This window comes from Mus musculus, chromosome 18 (assembly GCF_000001635.26).
Source record: "Mus musculus strain C57BL/6J chromosome 18, GRCm38.p6 C57BL/6J".
NCBI lineage: Eukaryota > Metazoa > Chordata > Mammalia > Rodentia > Muridae > Mus > Mus musculus.
The window spans coordinates 34,231,249-34,257,193 of NC_000084.6; the positions used below are offsets into that span (position 1 = coordinate 34,231,249).

The following is a 25,945-nucleotide window of genomic DNA, read 5'->3' on the forward strand; positions in this document are numbered from 1 at the left end:
AGACAGGGTTTCCCTGTGTGGCCTTGGAACTCTCCTGTTGACTAGGCTGGCCTCAGACTTACAGAGGTGCACTTGCCTTCCAAGTGCTGGGATTAAAGGCATCTTACAGCAACCCCTGTAATAAAAGAAAGCATTTAGTTGGGGCTTGCTTCCAGTTTCAGTGGGTCAGTCCATTCTCATGCAGGGAGCATCGTGGCACACCTACATGGTGCTGGAGAAGTAGCTGAGAGTTGTACATCTGGATCCCCAGGCAGCAGGAAGAGAGAGACATGGGCCTGACTTAGGCTTTTGGAGCCTCAAGAGCCACCTTAAGTGACATACATAACTCTCCCCACCAATGCCTCATCTACTCCAGCCAGGCCACACCTCCTAGTCCTTCTCTAATAGTACCACTCCCTGATGACTAAGCTTTCAAATACACGAGCCTTTGGAGGCCATTCTTCAAACGACCATCACAGCTTTAATTTGATCAGGAAAACCCATTGAACGTCTATGTGGTTCACTTGTAAGTCTACAAGATGAAGGCATAACATATTTTATGCTTTTTAAATACATTTTCTGAGCTTATAATATGGAGCCACCTCTTTTATACAAAAGATAACTTATACAGAGACATTTAAAACTCATATCCCACTTAGATGAACAAACATAGATCGTTTCTTGTCATATCACCTTGGGTGCTCTCAGATTGTAACACTTGCTTATTCACCTTAACCATAGCTGCCCCTCCCCCTCCCACCAAGGAGTAAATGTCTAGACGGTGGAGGAGAGCTTGTCTGGCAGGCACAAGGCCGTGGCTTCAACCCTTAGCACTAAGATGGAGGGAGGAGTGGTGATGAGCATAATTTTAGGCTAAAAGTAGTTGACTAAAGTAGTTTGAAGTTTCTCCCACTGTTTGTGTACACCTGTTCACGTGTGTTGGTACACGTATGTACATGTGGAGACCAGATTACAACCTCAGGTGTCATTTCTTAGGTGCCATTGATGGTTTGTAGCTTGCCAAATAGGCTGAGTTGGCAGGCCAGTGAGTTTCAGGGATCTACTTGTCCTGTCTCCAACAGCTGGGATTATAAGTGCATCACCACACCCAGCTTTTTAGATGTCAGTTCTGGGGTTGAGCTTGGGTGCTTGTTGCTTACAAGAAAAGCACTCTACCAACTGAGCCATTGTTTGTTTTTTGTTTGTTTGTTTAGGTTTTTGTTTTTGAGACAGGGTTTCTCTGTGTAGTCTTGGCTGTTCTGGAACTCACTCTGTAGACCAGGCTGGCCTTGAACTCACAGACATCCACCTGCCTCGGCCTTCTAAGAGCTGGGATTAAAAGGATGCACTACCACTGACCAGCTATCGTTCCCATTTTAAACATAAAAGAAATCAGCTTTGTCAAGAAACAGACTTGAACATTTTTTTATCTTTGAATAGGTATTGCATGCATGCAGTCCACATTTCAGAACTGCAACTATTTGTATATAAAACGAAAGTAAATCTCCTATTTTGCCTCTCAGACATCCATAGAAGCAGAGATAACCAGTTACCAGTTTCTTATTTGTCTTTTCAAGTTCTATCCCACAGAAAGACAAATTTCAATAAATTGCTCTGGATAGTCCTTTGGAGGGCAGAAATGTATATTATTAGAGTATTATATTCAGGAACTTGATGTACTTAAGAATTTTCATTGATAACTTGTTCACACTACAACAAACTTTTCATCTCAAACACTATAAAGCAAATATTAGCCAACAGTAAACAGCCTTTGATCACAAAGCACTTCAGTTTGGAAATCCTACTGTTTGGAGTTTAAAAGTGGCTCCATGATCAGAGGTTACAGGAAAATGTGGCTGGGGCAGCTCAGTTTGTAGCCACTGGGCAGGGGATTTCAAGGAATGTCCACTGGGAATTACCAGGCTAAGGGGAGAGAATCAGAGTCTTGTGCTAATTGCTTACCTATATAAACAATTTTTGTCACCTTGACTGGAGCTAGAAAATTCACTTCCAAGTTGACTTGCACACTCACCTGACTTTAGGTTAGTGTTGATCTGGGCCCCTCATGTAAGCCTCTCTCCAGGGTTCCTTAAGTATCCTGTGGACAGTGGGATTGGTTCTAGAGTCAGGAAACCAAGGCAGGAGCTATCATGGTTTCTGTCACCTAGCTGTGGAGGTCCCTAACCCTTACAGCATCTCCTTCATCACACAGCTCTGCCTTACTCAATATAGAGTTTTAAAGTCTCTAGGGATCATCTTGGAAAGTGGTCGTCGTCCCTCAACATAACCTCTACACATAAGGATTACAATAACTTTCCTGGCTTGGTGTCTGTAGTTACCTCAAGGATAAGACTTTCAGAGTACTTTCTACTATGCATGCATTGATCACTTACTGTTTGGAATAATGCTTGCTGGTCAAACTTGAGGCCTTGCCCTTTACCATTTGAGCTACCTCCCCGGCTCTTGCTTAGTAGCACAGGCTACCTGCCCTTGAATTCCCTGTGTAACCCAGGTTGACCTCACCTTCACTTCCTTTGTGTTGGGATTACTATTACAGGTGCCCCACCATGCCTGGCTTGGTTTACTTTGATGACTTTCTCTTTGATATTGTAGGACACATGTATTAGATATGGTTCTCCAGAGGAAGAGAACCCAGACAGAGGGGTGTGCTGGGAGGGTGTGCTGGCCATCTAAAGGGTGGAGAGGAAGGGAAGAAGCAGGTGTGATGCAGTCTGAGTCAGAAGGCCTGTGGGGGCGGGGCTGAGGAATGAGGGGCTGCCTGATACCCTGGAGACAGAGCCAAGGAGCTATGCTGCCTTAACCCAAGAAGACAGAGCTCATCCTTCCGTCTTTTTTTTTTTTTTTCTGTCTAGATCTCAACAGGCTACAGGATGTCTGTCCACATGGGTGAGGATAGTCTACTGGTTGAGATGCTAATCTCTTTCAGAAGTGGTCTCTCATAGGTACACTAATAACACGAGATACACCAGATATTTGGGTGTCTATTAACAGTCAAGTTTCATCACTATTGGCAAATCTTGTGTTACTCTGCTATAGCTGTTACTCCTTAATCTAGCCAATGGATTGTCATCCAGATTTTAATGGGCATAGGGTATCTTTTATTCATAAAGGTATGAATTTTTACTATATTCTGCATTAATTTAAGATGCTGAAATAATTATGCTGCTTGAATAGTGTGGAAGAATAAGTGTCACACTATAAGATGGAACTGGAAAATTATCTGTTATTGTTTAAAGAGAGCTTTTGATGGGCTCGGGAGATGACTGTCAGCACGCTTGCCACATAAGCATGAGGATCTGAGTTAGATTCCAGCACCCATGTAAAGAGCCAGGCGTGGCAGCATGCGTCTGTGATCCCACACCTACTCACAGTAGGGAGGTAGACAGACAGAGGATACATACACATACAGTGCGGCTTGCTGACCCACCAGGTCAAACTGGTAAGCTCCAGGTTCACTGAGAGACTCCATCTCAAAAACGAGGAAAGGAGCAGTTGAAGAAGATTTTACACATTAACCTTGGCCTTCAGACACACTGCACACATATGTTCACCCAAAGTAGTAAAAATACCCAAGGTAATTTTTAGAAATGACCTTGAAATATTTAGTTGCAAGAGGGTGTAAGGACAGAAAAGTCTGTAAATCACATATTTATTTAATTCATGTGTCTCGTGCATCCAAGTTAAATGTCAGGTAGGTAGTTGAATATTCAGGGGATAAGGTTAAGATAGAAATACCAGTTTGAGATTAGCAAATATAGTTGAGTACTAACTAGGTAAGAAAATGATAATGTAAGTGGACAATCCTAGAATAAACTATCCCTTAGATAACTAGTGAAGATTGTTAGTGCTTTTAAGTAAAAGTTTTGTTGCAGTTTTCCTCTTAACCCAGATAGCTCCCAAATAATTGAGTCTGGACTATGATATTTATTTCAAGCTTTAAGGGCACAACAACTGAACAGTATTACTCTATCTTAATCCTCTAAACTAATCTTGCTACCTCTCAGTCAGAATCCCAGTGATACTTGCATTTTAGTTTTGCTGTGGTTCTCCGGGCTCCAGGTGTTTCACATGATGTCTCCTGGACTCTTGTCTTTCTCCTTCCCTCCTCCCTTGGCTGGGAAGAAGTCTATCCCTGTTCTCTCCCCTGCTCAGTCATTGGCTGATCAGCTCTTATTGACAAAGCAGAGAATAAATGGGGAGCAGTGTTTACATAACATTGAGATAGGAAATTCTCAGGATAAAAATTGCAACCAGATATGGGGGACACAGAAATCAACACTTGGATAATCTTCACACAGTGCCCGATAACATTATACCTACAAAAGAGGCAGGGCTATTCAGTGAAATTAGAAGGAGGAGGAAAACCATTAGAACATGAAATAGAAGCTCAAAGTTGAAGTATGTCTAAGAAGAAAGGGAGTAGTCATAGTCAAATATTACTAAGCAGATGGAATTTGACCATGTCTTTGACAGAAATTAATATCAAGGAGGGATTTGTACAGATTAGTAATACTAGGGTGTGTGTGAGTGAGAATGGTCCACTAGAAAAGGAGAGATTATGTAGAGAGAAAAGACTAAGTAAAACGATAAAGAGTGGCTAGGTAAAATCTATTGCATAGGTGTTAACCTTTGATAGCCGCAAGGGAACCTTAGAGGGGGTAAGGTTAACCCACACTTATGGCACCAGATCGGAAAGATGGGGACTTGTGCTTGGAATTGCAGCACTTGATAGGCTGAAGTATGGGGATTTCTGTGAAATCAGATCAGCCTAGAGACAAGAATTGGAACAAAAGAGACAAACAACAGTAGGGTGGGCAGCTGGATCTGTGATGGTCATAATGAAGTTGCTTGCCTAGGGTTCCAGTCACCAGCCACTACCGCCCAGCTGCATATACCTTGAGATGTGCTGGAGTATGCAGGAGGTGGAAGGCTGACTTTGAGTTGTCGGCAGTGGAAGAATTCCCCAGGTCAGAGCAGAATGGGAAAGGCAGGTTTATTAAAAATACTGCAAGGGAGCTGCCGCCATAGGAAGACAGCGAGCTGTGTGTGTATGCTAGTGGCCTTTGTTTGCTGTTCTTAACATACATGGTTGGTTGGTGTTTGACTCAGGGGTGGGGGTCGGGGCAGGGTTTGTAGGGTAGAAGTTCTGTGTTGGAAGTTCATGGGATAGTTAATTTTGATTGGCTGTGCTCAGTCATAGCCTTTCTGTAGTGCCCATCAACCTAACTTGTCCCCCACAGCTAGGACTCTTCAGTGGTCCAGCTGCCTGACTTTCTTGTTACCCTTTCTCCTGTAAGCAACATGGTAAACTCATTGGTACCCTTAGCTGGTCTTGGATGGAATCTTTTTTCTGGTCTTCAATGTCCTCTGAATATGAGTAAAGTAGACATTCATTTATGTCTTCTCAGGAAAAGGCATGCTACAGATATAATTATAAATCTGTGTGTTATACTTGACAGGGTATGTAAATAGTTTTTCTTTAGTAGTTTTTATATTGTTAAATAATTGTATTGATTCCCTGAGAATCTAGTACAATATACTTTGAACGTATTCGACCCTGCCAGCACTCCCATCCCTTCCCACCCAACTGTATGATTACTTCTCCTTTTCCTCTGTCTCCATCAAATCCAGCTTGTGGTCCAGCTAGTGCAGTAGTAGTAGGATTGGGGCCTGCTCTAGTGGGTTACGTTATTAAACCAACAAACAACTGACTCTCCCTCTCCCAGCAGCTATTAGGTATTAACACACACACACACACACCCTCACCCTCGCACACCCTTCCTCTGCCAAGATTTAGTCTGGCTAGAGCGTGTTCAGGTCTTGTACATGCTGTCCTGTTGTACATAGAAATCCAGGCGCTTTTATTGTATCAGTGAAGTTGGTCTTTAACTGAGCACATCATAGGTAGTAAAAATAGATTTGTTCCAGGTTTGAGGAGACATGCAAAGCTTAGAGGAGGGAAGCAAACTGTGTAGGAAAGAGTAGCTCTGCTAGGCAGTGTCGAGTGCCCTGACATGTCTATACGTTAAATGGAAAGGAAAGTGAACTAGCCAGCTGTCCCTGAACAGTAAGAGTGCCACTTAGTTCTGTCCCCAGCGTGCAGAGGACCTACTTCATTTGTGCTTTCAGAACTTTGCAGGCAGCGTACTGTTCTTAGGGCCAGAACAGTGTTGTTTGTTTCCCCCTCTTTTAGAAGATAGGGTGCCAACCCTCTACTTGCAGGCTGATGAGTTCTTATATAGTCAGCTTCTGTGAGACAGTTACCAAATTCCCCCAGAGTGTTTATCACTTCAGTGGATTTGTCTCTCTCTCTCTGTGTATTCACTTGCGTGTATGTCTGTTTGTCTGTAAAAAAGAACTTTGTACTCTCAGTCATGAAAGACTACTTACTTAGAAAGGTACTCTCCTGCCCCACTTATTTTATTTTATTTTATTTTATTTTATTTTATTTTGGTTTTTCAAGACAGGATTTCTCTGTGTAGACCAAGCTGGCCTCGAACTCAGAAATCTGCCTGCCTCTACCTCCCGAGTGCTGGGATCAAAGGCGTGCACCACCACGCCCAGCTTCCCACTTATTTTATTGAAAAAATTTTTTTAACATTAAATAGCAGAATTCTGAGGAAAGACTAAGAAAAGGCCCTTTTCATGTTCTATGGGATATAGTATGGCTTAACATCAAGAGACTTTTTGATAGTTGATACCAGTTGAGAAAGGTATTTGAATGTGAGATGAAATTTAGTTCAGTTTTTGAATCTTACTTTTGGTTTCTATAAAAGAACCTGTGTGCTATTTCTACCTAACCTTGGATACTTTTACAAAAGACATTCTTAAAGACTTATGAAATTATATGTTTCCATTCTAAATACATTAGCTGGACTGGGAGTGTATTTAGTGGTAGAGAATGTACTTTGCATTCAGACGCACTTGTCCCCAGAACCAGGAAAAGGCCACCACATCTGATCTGAGGGAGGGAGGTCTCATGTGTATTCTGTGCATTGAATTCATTCCTCTCATCTCTCTAAATGTAGTAGAGACATTCTTTATGAATCCATTGATTAGCGACTCGTTTTCTTACTGAAATAAAGTGAAATCTGTGTGTTAAGTGCTACCTGTAGTAGCCCAGAAACCCAGTTTTCTGTTCTGAGTGACAACATTGTGTTACATTAAGGAAGGTTTATAATTTGTTTTCCACGTAGCAAACTTGGATTATTTGGCCTGTAATAACAAGCTTTTCTTTTCCGATATACAGACATTATTGTTTAAAGTGCAAGAGAAAGCAAAAGGAAGATACTCAAAAGAAGAAATCGGCCTATCAGCAGAAGATGCTGCCGTCTCTAATTGCTATAGAGTAATAGAAAAAGGACATGTGGGCAGGGCCTTGTTTGTTTTGTTTTTGTTTTTGAAAGTACAAGCTTAGGGATATTGCCAGGTATCTAGCACTTGGTTCAGGGACCCAGTCTGGGCTACATGAGATATTGTCTCAAAAAACCCCAAAACAACAACAACAGAAAGCAAACAGACAGACAAATAGAACTAGGACGTATTGGTATGAAAATCAATCTTTTGAGCCAAGAATTTGGTTTAAAGTTCTAATCATAGCATTCATCAAGCACTATATTGATTCTTTTCTAATCTAGGTTTGGGATTTAAAAGTTAAATTATAATTGATTTTTCTTTGCAAGTTCTGATATAGTCAAGGGCTAATTTATATTACAAAGTAATAAATATCTCATCAGGTAACCTAGACATTTTATGGTAACTGGAATATTAATGAGAAAATTGAGTCCTGTTTTACTAGGATAAATAATTTCTGAAAAGCAGGATTCTGTGTGCTCTTCTCTCCTATAGCCCTCCCTTTATATTCATGTCAGATAGACAGACAGATAGATAGATTTTGCATGAGAGGAAACATGTTTGTCTTCCCTCATTGTCCTTCCATCCCAAATAATCTTCCTTGTTATGCCCACACATGTACACACACACACACACTCACACATGTACACACACACACACACACACACACACATGTACACACACACACACTCTTTGTACTTTTCGTATGAGTGAGAACAAAGTGCTTGTCTGAGTCTGGTTTATTTTGAGTTTGCCAATTTCCCTGCATATGATATATCCCCTCCTCATCCTCCCATGTCTAAATAAAATTCCTTTCTTGTATTTTTATTACATTTATCTGAGATGGACAGCTAGGCTCCTTCCACATAGACTGAATATTGCCACAGTAAATATGAACGTTGAAGTATCTTGGTATATTTGCTCAGGTTCCTTTGGTTGTATAGCTAAGTCCTTTGGTGGTACTAGTGTTAGTTTTGTGAGAAACTTCCATGTTGATTTTTGTAGTGACTTGCTAGTTTAATTTACAGTCTCACCAGCAGTATGTTGGAATCTATTGGAGTCTGCTGCATCCCCACCTCTTCACTAGCATTTGTTGTTGATTTTTTTTTTCATTCTGAATAGGGTGAGATGTAATCTGGTGGTGTGTGTGTGGTGAAGTAAGGGGTGTGTGGGGTGGTGTGTGTGTGGTGAAGTAAGGGGTGTGTGGGATGGTGTGTGTGTGTGGTGAAGTAAGGGGTGTGTGGGGTGGTGTGTGTGTGGTGAAGTAAGGAGTATGTGGGGTGGTGTGTGTGTGGTGAGGTAAGGGGTATGTGGGGTGGTGTGTGTGGTGAGGTAAGGGGTATGTGGGGTGGTGTGTGTGTGGTGAAGTAAGGGGTATGTGGGATGGTACATGTGGGTGGGGTAAGGGGTGTGTGGGGTGGTGTGTGTGTGGTGAAGTAAGGGGTATGTGGGGTGGTGTGTGTGTGGTGAAGTAAGGGGTATGTGGGGTGGTGTGTGTGTGGTGAAGTAAGGGGTGTGTGGAATGGTACATGTGGGTGGGGTAAGGGGTATGTGGGGTGGTGTGTGTGTGGTGAACTAAGGGGTATGTGGGATGGTACATATGGGTGGGGTAAGGGGTATGTGGGGTGGTGTGTGTGTGGTGAAGTAAGGGGTGTGTGGGATGGTACATATGGGTGGGGTAAGGGGTATGTGGGGTGGTGTGTGTGTGGTGAACTAAGGGGTGTGTGGGATGGTGCATGTGGGTGGGGTAAGGGGTGTGTGGGGTGGTGTGTGTGTGTGGTGAAGTAAGGGGTATGTGGGGTGGTGTGTGTGTGGTGAAGTAAGGGGTGTGTGGGATGGTGCATGTGGGTGGGGTAAGGGGTATGTGGGGTGGTGTGTGTGTGGTGAACTAAGGGGTATGTGGGATGGTGCATGTGGGTAGGGTAAGGGGTGTGTGGTGTGTGTGTGGTGAAGTAAGGGGTATGTGGGGTGGTGTGTGTGTGGTGAAGTAAGGGGTATGTGGGGTGGTGTGTGTGTGGTGAAGTAAGGGGTATGTGGGGTGGTGCATGTGGAGGCCAGAGGAGAACATTGAGAAGCTTTTATTTTTTTTCTCCCCCAAGCCCACTCCATGCCTTTTTGTTGGACCTGGGGTCTAACTGAACATGGAACTTGCCAAGACAGATTGCCTGGTCCAGCAAAGCAAGGCCCTGGGGTGGTCCTGTCTACTCCCTAATGACAGACCAACCGATGGCACTCTGCCTTTGCTGTGGGCACTGGTGTCCAGCCCAGGCCCTGGGGCTCATGCACAGGCGCGCTCTACCTGTGGAGCCATGCGTGCAGCAGGCGCTCTATCCAGCTCCCAGCTGAGTGTTTATCCGAATTTTCCACATAGCTAAGGAGGCTGATTTTAAATGTTTTTTTTAATATGTATTTTAGCTGTTCAGCCCTTGCCTAGTGTATAGTAGGCAGACTTTTTCTTCTTCTGTAAGCTGTTCTTTGTTGTGTGGAATCTTTTTAATTTCCTGGAACCCACCCATCAGCCCTTGCTGTTATCTCCTGAGCGCTTGATGATCTTGTCAGAAAGACCTTGTCCCTGCTTCTCTCTTGAAGGGCTTTTTTTTCTCTAGCTCTTCTTAATTTCCAAGTCCTACATTAAAGTCTTTGGCTCATTTTGCATTTATTTTTCTGCAGGGTAGGGTAGGCAATTGGTCTAGATCCATCCTTGTACAAGTGACTGCACAGTTTCCCAGAACCATTTGAGAATATCTTTTATCCAGGGCACTTTTTTTTTTGACACCTTTGTCAAAACTAAGATGTTTATTTTCTGCTTGTTATTCTGTCCAGTGGACATACTGCCTGTGCCTATACTGTCCTGGTTTTGTGGTCTGAAGTCTATTTTGTGATTTTTTTTTTTTAGTTGTTTTTCTGTTCCTGCTAATAATGTCATTAGATCCTCTAGATTATCCAGAGAAACAGAAAATAGCTCTAAAAGTCGTACCGAAGCACAAAAGACCCCAGAGAGCTAAAATACTCAAACAGAATGTGCAGTGGTAGAGGGATCATAATACCAAATTACAAAATATATTTTAGACTTTAGTAACAGATTTTGTTCCTTAAGAAAGAGCAGTTTATTATGTGCCTTGACTCTGGGGCTTTAACAGCTTACTATAGTAAGAATTTAGGAAAAAGAATTTAAAGGTTGATAAATAAAATTCCTATTATAGTCACACTATATTCTTTTTCTTAAGGTTTTTTTTTTTTTTTTTTTTTTTTTTTTTTTTTTGAGACAGGGTTTCTCTGTGTAGCCCTGGCTGTCCTGGAACTCACTCTGTAGACCAGGTTGGCCTTGAACTCAGAAATCCTCCTGCCTCTGCCTCCCGAGTGCTGGGATCAAAGGCGGGCGTCACCACGCCCGGCTATTCTTTTTCTTATAAACATGTTTTTCCAGTTGAAAATACTTTCAAGCATTACACTTAGCTGTAAATTTTAAGGATATAATTTCTTATCATTTTTCCTTTTGAGTAGGAAGAGACGCTAGTCCTGTTGCCTTTTGTAGATTTTACTCTAATCTTACATTCTTCTCTATTTAAAAATATGTATTCCATTGCCTGTAGAAGGAAGCTTAAAGTTGAACCTAATAGGTAAGATGAACCTCTCAGCCCTCAGCACCTTCAGGGCTGCTTCTGTCACTGTCACTCTCTAGTCTCCTCTTGATAAGCTAGGCGTGTTCTGACCTGCCATCTTTTAACCATATAAAACTTGAATCAGCTAATGATTAAAGCTTCTATTACACATGCCCCAGTCCTTCCCAGGTTCACCAGCTGATGCTGTCTGTGTTTATCATTATGTCCTGTATGCTCACACACTTAACAAAACACGTGAGACATTACCGTGCAGACTGAGAAGCAGCAAGGACAGGAACATCAAGGCTCCAGTCCGGGAAACAACGAGAGGACAGTTTAATAAATGTATAGAGAGGGCCTTTTCTAGTTCAGATGCTGCGAGCACATATAGAACACCATGGTGTGTGATAGAAAGCTGGAGGACCAGAGTGGTGGTGAGGCTATCATGGAGTGTCTTTAAAAATGGAGGGCATGAAGAAACAGGCATTAAGATTTGGGGAGCAGAGTTCTTTGATTACTGGGGACTGAATCAAAGGTTTTCTTCATGGTAGGTAAGTACTCTTATACTGGGCTGGACCCTCAGTTCTTTTTTGTAAGCACATACACATATCCATACACAGACTTACACACATACACATAATTAAAAATAGAGTTGTTGGCTGGTGAGATGGCTCAGCAGTTAAGAGCACTGAGTGCTCTTCCAGAGGTCCTGAGTTCAAATCCCAGCAACCACATGGTGGCTCACAACCATCTGTAATGAGATCTGATGCCCTCTTCTGGTGTGTGTGAAGACAGCTACAGTGTACTTTATGTGTAATAATAAATCTTTGGGCTGGAGCAAGTGGGGCCGAAGCGAGCAGAGGACCTGAGTTCAGTTCCCAGCAACTGCACGATGGCTCACAACCATCTGTACAGCTACAGTGTACTCATATACATAAAATAAATAAATAAATCTTTAAAAAAAAGTTGCTTTTTAAAATGTTAAGAGAAAATGCATAGCCTAGGTTATAACTCAGTGATGCACTGCATCGTACACAAGGCCTTGGTTCACTCTCCAACCCCCGACTCCCAAAGTTAGTTGGCATTGTATATAAAATTTAAATGGTCTATATTTTTATTATATCACATGAATTATGTAATTGTTACTTTCTACAATATTCTAATCTTGGAAAGGTTTCAGAAGTACAGTTAACCAACCTGTTGTTAACATTCGTAAAGTTTTTAACATCTTAGTAATAATGCTGAATATTTTTTTACAATATAAATATTTCTCTCTCTTGTTTGTTTGGTTTTTTTTTTCTCATTTGTATTTTGTTGATACTAGGATTGAACCCAGGGATAAGCACTATCATTGAACTGTATCCCTTCCTCTTGTTTTTAATTTTTTTTATGTGCATGAGTAGTTTGCCTACATGTATGTGTCTGTATCATGTGTATGTTTGGTGCCTGCCAGAGGACAGAAAGGGGCATCTTATACCCTGGAAATATATCTCTTTGTAGGCAGAAATCTGTTCTTTTTTAATTCTGTAAAGAGATGGTTGAATTTACCATTAAAAGCAAGAGTCAACTAAGCTTCTCAAAGAGGAGTATTGATTCTTACTCACTTCAAAAATGAATTAATATCATTAATGTCCTTGTCAGTTCTTTAAACTGTCAAGTTTTTTAAAAAGATGTAGTATGTACTGGTCTGGTATGAAATTGAACGGTACTCTGAGGGAGGAGTGAGGATGATTGTAGGAAAGATGGAAAAAGATGCAAGAGACAGACATGGGAGGGCTGCAGGTCCTTACCACGCCAGCCCCGAGTATATTTCTCATACACTTCTTATACTACAGTACTGTAGGAAGCAAAGCCATAAGCCAACAGAAACAGTTTTGCTGAAATGTATGTATAAGACATTTGTTCTCACCTAAAAACCTCCCTGTTCCTTCCATCAAGGTCAATAGAATCTTCGTCCCCTCGCCTTGAGCTTCAAGTGCACCTCCTCTTATCATGCCATCCCTCTACAGGCTGGGAAATCTGCCAACAGACGATGACCTGCCTTGACTCTGCCTGACAGGCAGACTTTCTTTTTTTCTCTGCTTCAGAGAAGCGGCAAACAGCTGCTGACAGATGTGTGTGCGCGTGCGTGCGTGCGTGCGTGCGTGTACTGTGTTTGAATGGGTGCCCTCTGAGGCCAGAATAGGGCATGGGATCACCCAGAGATGGAGTTAGAGACAGTGTGAACTTTCTTATGTGAGAACCGAACTTGGGTCCTCTGGAAAAGCATTCTTTAACTGCTGAGCCATCTCTCTAGCCCCTAATTGTGAGTCTTAAATTGGGCTTGATGAATATATAGAACATAGAACATACAGTTGAAGACTAAAAATGTCTATTAATCTTATTTGGTTGTGTGTGTATATTAAATATATTTGTAAAAAGCCTATCTGTCTATTGGTTATTTGTTTGCTTGTTTGTTTGTTTTTGAGTCAGGGTTTCTCTGTGCAGCCCTGTCTGTCTTGGAACTTGATTTGTAGACCAGGCTGGGCTCAAATTCAGAGGTCTGCCTACATCTGCCTCCTGAGTGTTGGGATTAAGGTGTAAACTACTACCATCCAGCATGGTCATAAATTTTTTAAGGTTCAAATTTTCAAAGATAAATTTAATTCGCTATCTAATAGCACTTACAAATGAAGCCATTTATTAAAAACAAACATAAAAATGAACAGATATTTAAAATTAGAAGTATTTCTGAAAAAAAATGAAATCTTAAAAGTCTTGATATAAAACTTATTTCAGTGTTATAATTTGGATAAAAGTTATCTTTATGCAGGGGCAGGCGGATTTCTGAGTTCGAGGCCAGCCTGGTCTACAAAGTGAGTTCCAGGACAGCCAGGGCTATACAGAGAAACCCTATCTCGAAAAAAATCAACCTTCCCCCTAAAAAAGTTATCTTTATTTTTTATTACTTCATCCATTTGTGTGAGAGAGTGTCCCTATGTGTAGGTGAGGGGCCCAAAAGATGGTGTCCTTGAAGTTGGAGTTGCAAGTTATTGTGAGCTATGCAAGAATACTGGAATCCAGCCCTCAGCCCTCATGATAGAGCATCAAATGATCTTGACAGCTGAGATGTCTCTGTAGCCCCCAAATACTATCTTTAATTCATGTATATGTAATGCAGTCATAGCATAGAATATAGATATAGGAGCTCTATTCTTATATATGTATCGCCTGGTACTTATATATCAATTCACACTTAGCAAAAGGTATCATCATTGTTTAAGTTGTTAATTGGAGTTTTAAAAAAACAGTAAGTTTAAAAGAGAATTCAGTCTTGAGGAAGCTGGCTTAAAAAGGCTTTTATTGGATAATTGAGGTTTTTGTTTTGGCTTGTTTTTTTAATAATCCAGATGGCCGCATGATTACAGTATAAAAAGTCTTTGGGTTTCTTGTACTTGAACTGTAGTGGTTCAGCAGCATATACCGAGCATAGCTTTCATTGAAATGTAGTCATTTGGTGAACCATGTCTAAGAAGGCAGTGGGTTCATTCTCCAGCGCCCCTCGGTCATTGAACCACTCACCACTAGTAGTGCATGTGGTAAAAATGTTGACAGGTTTTGAATGTCAACTGATTTCTTAAAGTCTAAGTTACTTTTAACTCATAGCCTGAGTCAAAGTATTAGGCTTAATTGTTTCATAGACTATTAGAAAATTGTTTTGAGGAACTTTTAAAGTACATTCTTGATTTTACAAGATGATTTTTCTTTCTGGAAGGTCAGTCATGTATGAGAAATTCTGAGTGTGTCACAGATGATGACTGTACAGTGAGTGAGTCCTACAGAGTGAGTGCGACTCTTCCAGTTAGAAGATCTTAAAAGCCTTTGTAAAACCAAGCCATTTCATGAAAGGCACTTAGGATCCAGTCAAGGCGATTCACAGGTTTCCTTTGTTCAGTATGACTTTTTTTCTAAATATGTTAAGACTTTAGTGTATAATTCTAGTTACAGTTACAGTGTGGTCAGTCTACAGAAAAAGAAAAAAGAACTTATTTTCCACAATCTCAACTTCAAAAGAATAACTCTATTTTTGTTGTGTTTTATCTCTAAGATTTAATTTTTATTTTATTTGTGTATTTGTGTGTGGGTTTGTGCGTATGAGTGCATTGCTGGTTGAAGTCTGGAGAGGGAGTCAGCTGCCCTTGGCTATGGAGTTACAGGCATAAGGTTGCAGGCAGTGTGTGCAGGAGCAGTAGAGTTCTTCACCACCACACCCTCTCCAGCCCTCATTTTCTATTACTATATATAAAATGTCTTAGGAAGTAGAATTGCCTCTTAAATGCTACTTAACAGCTTCTTGTCATATTTGAAAAAATACAAGAAGTTATAATGAATCTAATTCATTTAAAAACCTAAAATTTCGTTTATCTTTAACACATAAGTAGATAGGGGCTAGGGCAGAGATACAGCTTATTTGGTAGATGCGTGCCTAGCATATAACAAGTCCTGGCTTCAGTGCCTAGGTCCTCATAAACTATGAGTGGTGGCATACACCTTTAATTAATACCAATTAATACCTTTAATTAACTGATACCAAATCATGGAGGCGAAGTCCAGGGTCATTCTTGGTTCTCTTAAGTGTGAGGCCAGCCTGGTTGCACAAGGCCCTGTCTCAAAATCAGTTTTAAAAAATTTCCTCTTTTAAACCGAGCTTAAATTAAACTTTTACACTAGAACTTAATGTGACTCTTGTCCTTTTAACTCAGAAATCAGTAAATGAAATGTAACTATGCATTAGGATTGGTAGTAATTAACAGCATGTATTGTATGCCCGGGGGTGCTTTAAATATGCTCTGCATATACCAATTCCTATTTTATGCTTGTTCTCATTTTATAAAAGAAGAAATCTAATCACCAAGAGGTCAAGTGACTAGTTAGAGGGTGGGAGGAGCAAAAGCATTTAGTTCAGGCTGGAACTCTGAGGTCAGACACAAGTCACTCTGCTCTGTCATCATGGCTTTTCTAGTAGCTGTCCGAAATACAGTTGTAATTAGAGTTAATTTACCGAATAAGTTAATGATTTGCAATGTCAAGTTATTCGTTGTCATTCGCGGACTAGAATTATGTTTCTCTGCTGCATCTGAATCATGGGAATGAAACCTATTTACTGCCCCTCCCACCGTCAGTATCCTGCATCCCGCGCGGGGCTTTCCACCCTGCGGAGCTCCTGGTTATGAGAGTCAGTCCGCGTCAGGCTCTCTGGGTTTGCCGAGGTAGAGGTTTGAAGGTGCACAAGAGGCTTGGTGTTCCTCTGGACAGTGCAGTGCGGTGGAGTCGGGGGGGGGGGGGGGTCTCTGTCCTGCTGTGAAGCGCGGTCAGAAGTGTGAAGCAGCTGTGTAATCCGCTGGATGCTGACCAGGGCGCTCCCCATTCCAGTCAGGAGCCTGCAGATTGGCTGGGCGTAGGCACACGTGACCGACATGTGGCTGTATTGGCGCAGCTTGCCGGGGTGTCACTGGAGACAGAATGGAGGTGCTGCCGGGCTCGAAAATGGGGTAGGTGCTGGGCTGTGATGGCCAGGTTTGCTACAGGGGAGAGGGAGGAGGTGATTTTTCCGTGGACTGCCTTAAACCGTTGACCTTTCCTTGGCTCAGGCTCTGCTGCCACATGCCAAGCCTGGGAGGCAGGGGCGTCGTCCCACTCCTCTCCCCCACCCCCCACTGCAGTACAGGAGATGAATTTCCTGTGCTTCTGATCCTGGGATTTTGACAGAAGAGGAAGAAAGGGGGAGGGGTAGAAGTGGTAAGGGGAGGCTGGGGAGAAAGCCGTTTTGTTTTTTATAATGCCTGTTGACAGTGGAGTGGAATAACAGTATCTAAGGAAACGAGTAGAGGACAACAAAGAATGGAGCATAGTCATGGCGAGGAGAGAAAGCCCTAGCCCTTTGAAAGGCAGCTTTTCCTCCTTGGCCACAAGGACACAGGCAGTGGTAGCCAAGAGTGGGCATTCAAAGCTGCAGCTGATGGCTCATGTGGAATCTAGCAGAAAGGACTCCCAAGGATGGGAGGAAAAAAGGACATGCACTGCGGAGCCCAAGTGATCATTTGGTTGACTGGCGAAATATTGTTCAGTAGTAATATGCCGCTTTTGTACAACATATAAGTGAACTCGCCGAGAATAGGGTGGCAAAGAGATACCAGTGTCTTTGTTAGCTCCAGAATGCAGTGGTCGAGGCTTTCTGTGGTGACTGCAGCAGGGCTTTGCTGTAGACAACTGCAGAGCTCTGAGTAAGTGCCCCTGAGCACTTACTCAGTAGCAGACCGCCGCGTACAAGACGATGGCTCAGAGCTTCTCCCCAAATAGGAGAAAACACATATTTTGCTTTTTAAAGGAGGAGATATATCAGATTATGAATATTTTGGCAGTAAAATGTATCAAACGCTTTGATTTTATATCACAAGAGAGATGCCAGATGGTTTGATTTAATATAAATCCTATAGGAAATCTTAATGCATTATGTATGGAAGTGGATCTTTCCCTTTGTTAGTCTAGCTTTTATGCTGTTAATTAGATCATCCGAGATCAAATCACTTTAGAATGTAAATTACTTTGTGGGCAGTAAATTTTTTATAAATCCTGGTACTTGAAACCTATATTTATTAAGTAAATTTGTATTTCTCTTTTGTTTTTTTGAATTTAATGTAATAAAATCTACAGATAACTACTTTAGATGTACGTCAATTTACTGAGTATCCATAAGATATACTCAGTATAAAGTATTTTAATGACATTGAATTGTACTTTTACTTAGATGTTTAAAAGTGTCCATCTGCAGGTCGAGTCTTCGCCTTATTTCTGTGTATGTCTATGGCAACCTCCTGCACTCCTGATGCCCTGAACTAGACTAGCAGTGGCTTTGTGGAGCCCTCTAGGAGCAGTGTCCAAAACAGTCCCTTTTAAATTTATGTGGTTATCTTAAGAGAATTTCCAATTTTGTCTCAGTAGTTTTTCAAAATAATAAAGAATTATTACTTGAGTAAATAATATGACATAAAATTTTCATTGACAAGTTAGAACAGTTTATTCATTTCTGCTTTGCTCTTTGTTGCTGTTTTGAGACAGTCTCATTGTCTAGTTCAGACTGACTTCCAACTTACTGTGTACCCCAGAGCAAATTCAAACTTTCAGCCTTCCAAGTGCTAGGATTATAAGACTATCCCAGTATGCCAGGCCTAACTTTATTCCTGAATTTTGTTTTGTTTTATGTTATGTGATTGTTAATATCAGGATTAAAAGTGCTTAGGATAGCCTTTGAATCTGATAGAAACCATAGCTAGGAGTAAAGCTATCACACAGAGCTGACAAGTGAATTAGTAGCTAACATTAGCCAATCCCCAGAATCTGAGTGTAGTTCTTGAGCTTATCAAATTCTCATTTTCACAGATATTGCCTCATTTAATCAACTAGCGAATGTAGCATTATTTTCAATTTATGTGTTTCCCAGTTCTCTTACTCGGGTGTGTGTAAGGATAAATACTTCAGTGTATTTCACTTCTATAAAATTACTATTAATGTCTCAGTGTAGAGCATACAAAATAGTATATGGCAATTGATTTGAAAAGCAGTGTCATGCCTGTGGACAAGAACCCCCACATGAATGACTTGAATGTTTTCTTTTTTGAGACAGGGTTTCTCTGTGTCCCGGCTGTCCTATAACTCACTATGCAGACCAGGCTGCCTAGAACTCACAGAAACCACCTGCCTCTGCCTCCCAAGTGCTGGGATTAAAGACTTACACCACCAGTGCCTTGTGAATTTTAACTATGAGAGCGCTTTAGAAAAGATTTTATAGCTTAAGTTACATTTATCTGTTCATTTGCTTATGTATTTCCTGTGTGTGTCGGTACATGACAGCCTAACTGGACTTGATTCTCTCCTACCATGTGGGTTCCAGGGATCAAACTCATTTTATCAGGCATGATGACAAACACTGTTACCTGTGGAACCATCTTGACAGCCCCATTCACTAGCATATTTAAAAATCAGGCTTCTAAACATTTCTACATTAGGTTGCAGTATCTTTCGAAGTTAAATAAATAGAAGACTAATTAAAAAAAGATCACTCCTATTTAGTGTAACATTCAGTATTTCACTGGGCTTTTGTAATCTTTAAAATTACTTATTGCTAATTACTGTATCTAGAATTATGTGACCTGTTTAGAAATTCATAAATTAAATAATCAAAAGTATGTTTTGTGAACTGAATCAAAGCTATTCACGATTTTGTTTGCATGAATTACAATGTAGGTTTTTATCTCCCTGTTTTTCTCCTTTACTGATTTTCCGTGCTGTGACTAGTATCACAGTTGTACATGTTTAAACGCTTTGTGACTCTAAACTCGTTTCCCGTTGGAGGGTGACTCTGAGCGAAGCCCTCTACACCAGCGCCTGCAGTGCGCTAGCACTTGATTTAGGATGACAGGAGCACCTGAGGAAGTATATGAGCTACATACTCACCAGCGTGCCAGCCACATGCCAGACCTCGGGAAGGAAATGAAGAGCCAAATAAAGCCTGGGAACGCACCTTTCTGAGACACAAAGCGAACCGTTACATTGAAGGCGCACTGAACACTGGTAGCTTTAGCTAGCCTTGGGCACCTTTTTTTTTAAAGTTGATATTATCTGAAATGTGCTGTGATTTGCAGGGAAAGGGTAGAGTGTTCTTTGAGGATGTTATATAGGGAGAGCTTCCTCCTCTCTGTTTCCACTTCTCCTTCCATTCTTCCGTCAAAGTGTGTGTCTTGGTTTTGTACTGCTGGGGATTGAACCCCACAGCCTTCATGCTACACGAGCCTCTGTGGTGGGGGCCAGGAGCCTTTTGAAGTGTACAGTTCTTGGTGTTGAATGCATCGTGCATCCACAGCTGCTGTCATCTCCAGAATTTCTTCTTGTTGTGGAAACTTTTGAGAACATTGAAGCCCCATTTCCCTTTTTTCTTGTCACCTAGCAGTCAGCTCACTACTTTATACCTTTGTGAATTTACCTGTTGAAGGAACTTGTTACAAAAAGATTCATATATTTGACCTCTTGTGACTGGCTCAGTTCATTTAGCATAATGTCTTCATATATCGTTTAAGTTATACCATGCTTTAATCTCCTAGGTTTTAGCTTCTTTCCTTTTGAAGCTAAGGAATACTGTTACGTGCACACTACCTGTTGTTTATTCGTCCACCTTCATTCAGGTGTGCTCCCAACTGTCCCCAGTAGTGCTGGGTAATCATGTGTGCTCTGAGAGCTGTTGTCTTTGCTTTCATGTCCTGTGTGTGCTACCCAAATGTTTTAACTCACTGCCATTTTGAAAGACCTACCCATTTTACTTCCTGCCCACTGATTTTGTGCTGCTAACAGTTGTATGCCAGCCTGTAGGGTTCCTTTTTCCTAATTCTTCTTCGCTCAGACTGCAGTGGTCTATACTCGCTCACGACTGCTCACTGGCTGTCTTAGGTATGCTACTATCTTACACAGCACACAACACTTACTGGCTTGAGGTGGCGTTGTGCTTAGGTTATAAGCATGTGACTGTTTCTATGAAGAGGAGTTCAGGAGCATCTTGCTTGTGTGAGAAAACTCTTAATTTCTCGGGAAGCTTCAGTCAAGATTTTGGTCATCTTGGCAGTCATGGGGTCTTGACTAGACCCGAGGCTCATTCCAAGATGGCTCCCTCATAGCCTCAGCTTCCTCGTGGCTGTTGTCAAGCAGTCTCAGTGGCTTGTTTTGTGGATCTCCATGGAACTTCAATGTCTTGATGGCATAGCAGCTGGCTTTCCCCAAGTGAACAGAGCCAGAGAGAGGAAAACAGGAAAGCACTTGTGACTTGGTCTCAGAATGTCTGTACACCATATTTCTGTTGTTTCCCTTTATTAAGAGCTACTGAGTCTAGCCTTAAAAAAAAAAAAAAAAAAAAAAAAAAAAAAAAAGACCAGTTAGGCCTCTTACCGGAGTAGAGTCAGAGAATCTGCATAAACATTTGAGGGTTGTTGCATGAACCAAGAAAATGTCACTGGAATTTAGTCCTAAGAGAAGTACGTTGTCATCATATTGGCAGTGTACTGTTGTAAAAAATTACCACAAACTTAGTAGGTTTGTTATGTATTTGTGAGGATTAGTTGGTTGGTTGAATTTTTTGTTTGTTTGGTTTTTAGACAGGGTCTTTATAGCTCAGGTTACCCTTGAACTGTGCATGTAGCTGAGGATAACCTTGAGCAGTCACTGATTTTCTCACTCTACTGCTGAGTTTCTGGATGTATATCCAGTTTTATTTGGTGGTGGGATCAAATCCAGGGCTTTATGTGTGCTAGGCAAGCACCCTCCCAACTGAGCCACAGCCGCAGCCCACTGCATGGTTTAAAACAAAATTTACTATTGACCTTTCTTGGGGGTCAGAAGTTGACATGGTTCTCCCTGTACAGTGAAGAGGCACTTCAGAGGCACTGCGTGTCCTAAAAGCTGGAGAGAAGCAGTCATCTTTGCCCTTCTTTCCCCTGGCTTCACTCCCTTTCTTCATCCTCACTGTTATAATCTGTCTCCCTCTGAACCTGATGCCTTGCTTCTGTTGTCACGCCCTTTCCTGACTGACCCTTTGTCTTATTCTGAGGACATATGTGGTAACATTGGTTCTGCCAGAGTTCAGAAGAATTTGCTGCACAGGCCTTACTAATCACCTCTGCAAAGTCCTCGTAGCCAAGGACGGCCATGTGGTTATGGGCTTGGGAGATGACGGTGCGCACAGCTTCCTGGATTGCCATTGTGTTGCCACAGGTGTCCTAACACAGCTTTTTTTCCTTGAAGCATTTTAAAAATTAATTTTGAAAATCATTCTTTTGTGAATGAGTGTTTTTCTGTATATTAACTACTTAGGACTTAGTCTATGATAGAAACTGAAAGACTTTTTGCAGCACCTTTTATGGACTTTCCAATCAACTCCAGCCTCTTTATACTATCTAACCACATGCACAGTGGTGTTTATATCTCTCCCTCCCTGGTTTCCGTGATTCCTCTATATGTGAGGTAGGTGTGTGTGTGTGTGTGTGTGCGTGTGTGTGTATGTCTGTGTCTATGTCTGTGTGACTGATGTGTGTGTGTGTGTGTGTGTGTGTGTGTGTGTGTGTGTGTGTACACACACACATATATAGTATTCCTGTTATTGAACTTGGGAGTCACAACCGGTGCCCCAGGTTGGGTCTGGTCACCCATCCTTAGTGATTAAAAGCCAATTGAAAGAACCAAATTGAAAGTGGAAGCAGAAGACTTCTTCAGTGTGGCCACATTGGGAAGAGAGAGATGTGACTCCCTCCCCCATCCATCTTCTCTGTCCTGGATTGACACAAGGACAGGTCACCCATGATGGTAGGATTTGTACATCTAAGCAGTTCAGGTCAGTTATGTGACCACTACCATCATGGGTGACCTGTCTTTGTCTGGACTTTAGTCTCATTCTGTAATCTGAAAAGTTTTTACAACTATGTGGAATCTCTTTCCAGGGGACAAGTTTCCCTCTGCTTCTTCCATCATGAGATTCTTGAGAAATTTCTATTTCTTTGAGGATCCCTATTTCAATAGTATGATAGTCAGACGGAAAGACATGGGTATCCCTTTTGTAATATCCTCATTTCTGCCACATCTGTTGCCTTTCTTTCCTGGAATACATTTGTATTGATGTCTGCTGTGGTCTGACAGATGAAGCAGTTGTGAGCCAAGAGAACAGTAGGTGGCGCACACAGTCTGATAGGTCCTTTTCAAGGAGTAGTCTCCTGCCCCCCAAATTCCAGTTGACCAGAACAAGGGACATATTAGCTTATCTTTTATAATATTTTCCCAGAGCTATTTTAACAAAGTGCCACAGACTGGTGGTTTAGAACATTAGGAATCCCTGATTTTACTCTTTTGGAGACCAGAATATTAGAAAGATTCTTTCTGAAGACTCCAAGGAAGAACCTGTCTCTTTCTTAGTTTTTGATGCTTGCTGACATCCATTACCTCACAGCTGAGTCCTCAGCCTGTCTCCATTGTCAGACAGTATCCCTACTGTGTGTCTACTTGTATCTGTTTAGTCACATGGCCTTGAATTGCATCAGTCATTCATTTAGATCCCTTTTTAATACAATATCTTAGCTTTATTACTATGCAGAGACCCTGTCTCCAAAAGGTTCATATCTATAGATTCCTATGACTCAAGCACAACCCAAACCATTGTTGGAAATGAAAGTTAGCAACACATAAAAGAACACACAAAGCAGAAATAGTTTTCCAAGGTGATTTTTTTTCTTTTTGTAAAAAGGGTAGGTACCAGAGCCCAACCCCTGCTAGCCATCGTACTCTGAAAGTGAAAACCAGCAGCTGGGCTTGCCCCTGACTTAGATGGAGACTGCATCTCTTCCCACTGATGGAGCTTGGCTTTGTAGTCTGACATGATTGGTGCTGTCAGCACAGAGTGGAAGGGGCGTAACTACTTTTGATAGGAAAAGGTTTCTTATACCACTAACCCCCACCCCCTTATAATACTAGTTGATAGTGTATGGATAAGAAGTTATCAGATATTTTTTATTCCATTATGTAGCCACAGAGAGGAATCCATTATGCTTTAATGGAAGATAATCTTTTTGTTTTTCTTTGACTTTGTCTTGCTTTCTGTTTGTTTGCTTCTGTAACTGAAAGGGCATTTCATGTCTGTTTTTCTCATGCATTTATCTTCTGTGTGACTAGAATTGGGAAGATTTTTTGTGGAATTACAGAAGCTGTGTGTTACATACAGGCCTCTCCTAAAGATGTGTGTGTGCGTGTGTGTGTGCACGTGTGTGCGTATGTGTGCACGAGCGCGTGTGCTTGCGCTTGCCTTAGCTGGGGAGACAAAACATGTCAAAGTAAAATAGAGTGCAGTTAGGCCAAGGTTTGTCATATTTACCACTCCTTTGGCAGGAGTGTGCAGTGTGGACTACAATTGTCAGGAAGGCTTTGTGTGAGGCAGCTGATCTGGACCTAAAAGAATAAGATGCATCCTAACAAAGCAGAGGAGGAAACAGCCTGGCATCCACAGAGGACGTTAAAGTACATACATGCATACATGCACACACACACTCCAAAGGTACTCTCAATTCTTTTCTAGACTTATGAAAATTAGTCAGGTTCCTGAATACCAAGCAAACTTTAAAAAAGCTAATACCAGTGGTTTCCACACACAGTCTGTGGCCAGTCTCAAAGGCAGCAGTCAGTGACAGTAAAAGGACTGGTTCTTTGTACCTTGTAGAGAAGTCATTGAAGGAACAAAAGACCAGACAAACATGAAGGAGAAAAAAGGATGAAGAAGTTTAAAATGGCAGAATATGTGTAGTGTTGACAGTGTGCTTAGACAGCTAGAGGAGACAAGTTGGCATAAAGCACAAGAAGGCCGACCTCTGAAGACATTTCTACAACAGTTTAAAGAGTCTTTCTTCCCAGAGGGAACTTTCCGATTTCAAGCCTGGCTGAGTTTCACAGCTTAGTATTCAAACTGTTTCAGACCACATTAAAAAATGAGACATGCACCACTTCATTTTATGGATGTAGCATAATCTTCATTCAAAATCTTAAGGCACACATACATACATGCATGCATACATACATACATGCATACAGGGTCTCATAAAATACTGAAATACTAAAAATTGAAGAGAAAAGAGCATGAACAAGTGGGGTTTGTTTCAGTAATGGAGGATGGCTCAGCATTAGAAAAACATACACCATAAGAGGAAAAACACCCAGCAACTGTCTTAGTTAGGGTTTCATTGCTGTGAACAGACACCATGACACCATGACAAGGTGTCTCTTAAAGGACAACATTTCATTTCGCCTGGCTTACAGTTTCAGAGGTTCAGTTCATTATCAGCATGGCAGGAAGCATGGCAGTGTGCAGGCAGACCTGGTGCTGGACGAGCCAAGAGTTCTCCATCTTGATCCAAGGGCAACCAGGAAAGACTGTCTTCTTCAGGCAGCCAGGAGGGGGCTCTCGTCTTGTACTGGGTGGAGCTGAGTATAGGACCTCAAAGCCCACGCCCACAGTGACACACCTGGCTCCAACAAAGCCACACTTACTCCAACAAGGCATACCTCCTAAGAGTGCCACTTCCCTTGGGCTAAGGATAGTCAAACCACTATAGCAACCTCTTGTAAAACTTTTAAATGGAAGGAAAGTCCCTAAATATGCTTAAATATTTATTATAAAATTTAAGGATTTTAAATGCTGAACTTGTAAATTGTCCCTCTTAAAATCAGGAATAAGATAATTTATGTAACACTTTGTACGTTCAAGGTAATAATACGATAAAAAGAAATGCGATGTAAATATTCAAACAAGAGGATAAATGTGTCCTTAGTTTATACAATTGTATTGCAGTAAATGTGCTAGAAAAACTTAAAATTAATAGTATTAATAATCCGAAAAGGTTAGCTGCATAAAGGATACATGATATAGTGCGATATTTTATGCATATAAACTTAAATTGGGGAAAAGAGAATAAATGGCTCTGAAAGCATATGTTCTTTCTTGGTAGATAATTTAGGGAATTTTACTTAGGGTGCTAGATGGAGAGTCCTGAGACATAGTATGATTTAGTGTCATAGAAATTTAAGTCTCCCAAGTTAATATAAATAAAGTACAGTTGGGTTATAATTACATTTCTGTTCAATGAAAAATAAGTGGTTGAATATTAAAAATAATTGATTTCCTACACAGAAGACCACTATACTCTTTTGATATACAGTTCTATATAAAATGGAATTTTTGATTCAAGCCTTCTCTGATAGTATTCACTACAGATTCTTGTTGACCAATCTTTCATTCCTGAAATAAACACCACTTATTCATGCTTTATTCTTTTCTAGTATTGGGAATTTCCTGTCTCCTAGGACACTATTAAAGTGATAGTATAGTTTTGAAAGTGTGAACTTATAATCTCAAAAGAGAGAAGCAACCAAATGGA

The 25,945-nt window shown here is 41.3% G+C and overlaps 1 protein-coding gene across 31 annotated transcripts in view; it reads left to right on the forward strand.

Moving 5' to 3' along the window:
• The window catches only part of Apc (APC, WNT signaling pathway regulator), a 101,894-nt gene that overhangs the window by 10,952 nt on the left and 64,997 nt on the right, over window positions 1-25,945 (forward strand). For 4 of the 31 annotated variants that reach the window (XM_030250282.1, XM_006525533.3, XM_030250279.1 and 1 more), the window contains exon 1: window positions 16,280-16,486. The exons of 14 other annotated variants lie outside the window; for them this stretch is intronic. In XM_030250282.1, the coding sequence (XP_030106142.1) occupies window positions 16,412-16,486 (75 nt within the window). In that variant the 5' untranslated portion in view covers window positions 16,280-16,411. Of the gene's footprint in view, window positions 1-16,279; window positions 16,487-25,945 lie in introns of those variants that run through there. 13 more of the 31 variants (XM_030250289.1, XM_006525536.4, XM_030250296.1 and 10 more) reach the window with 6 other exon arrangements.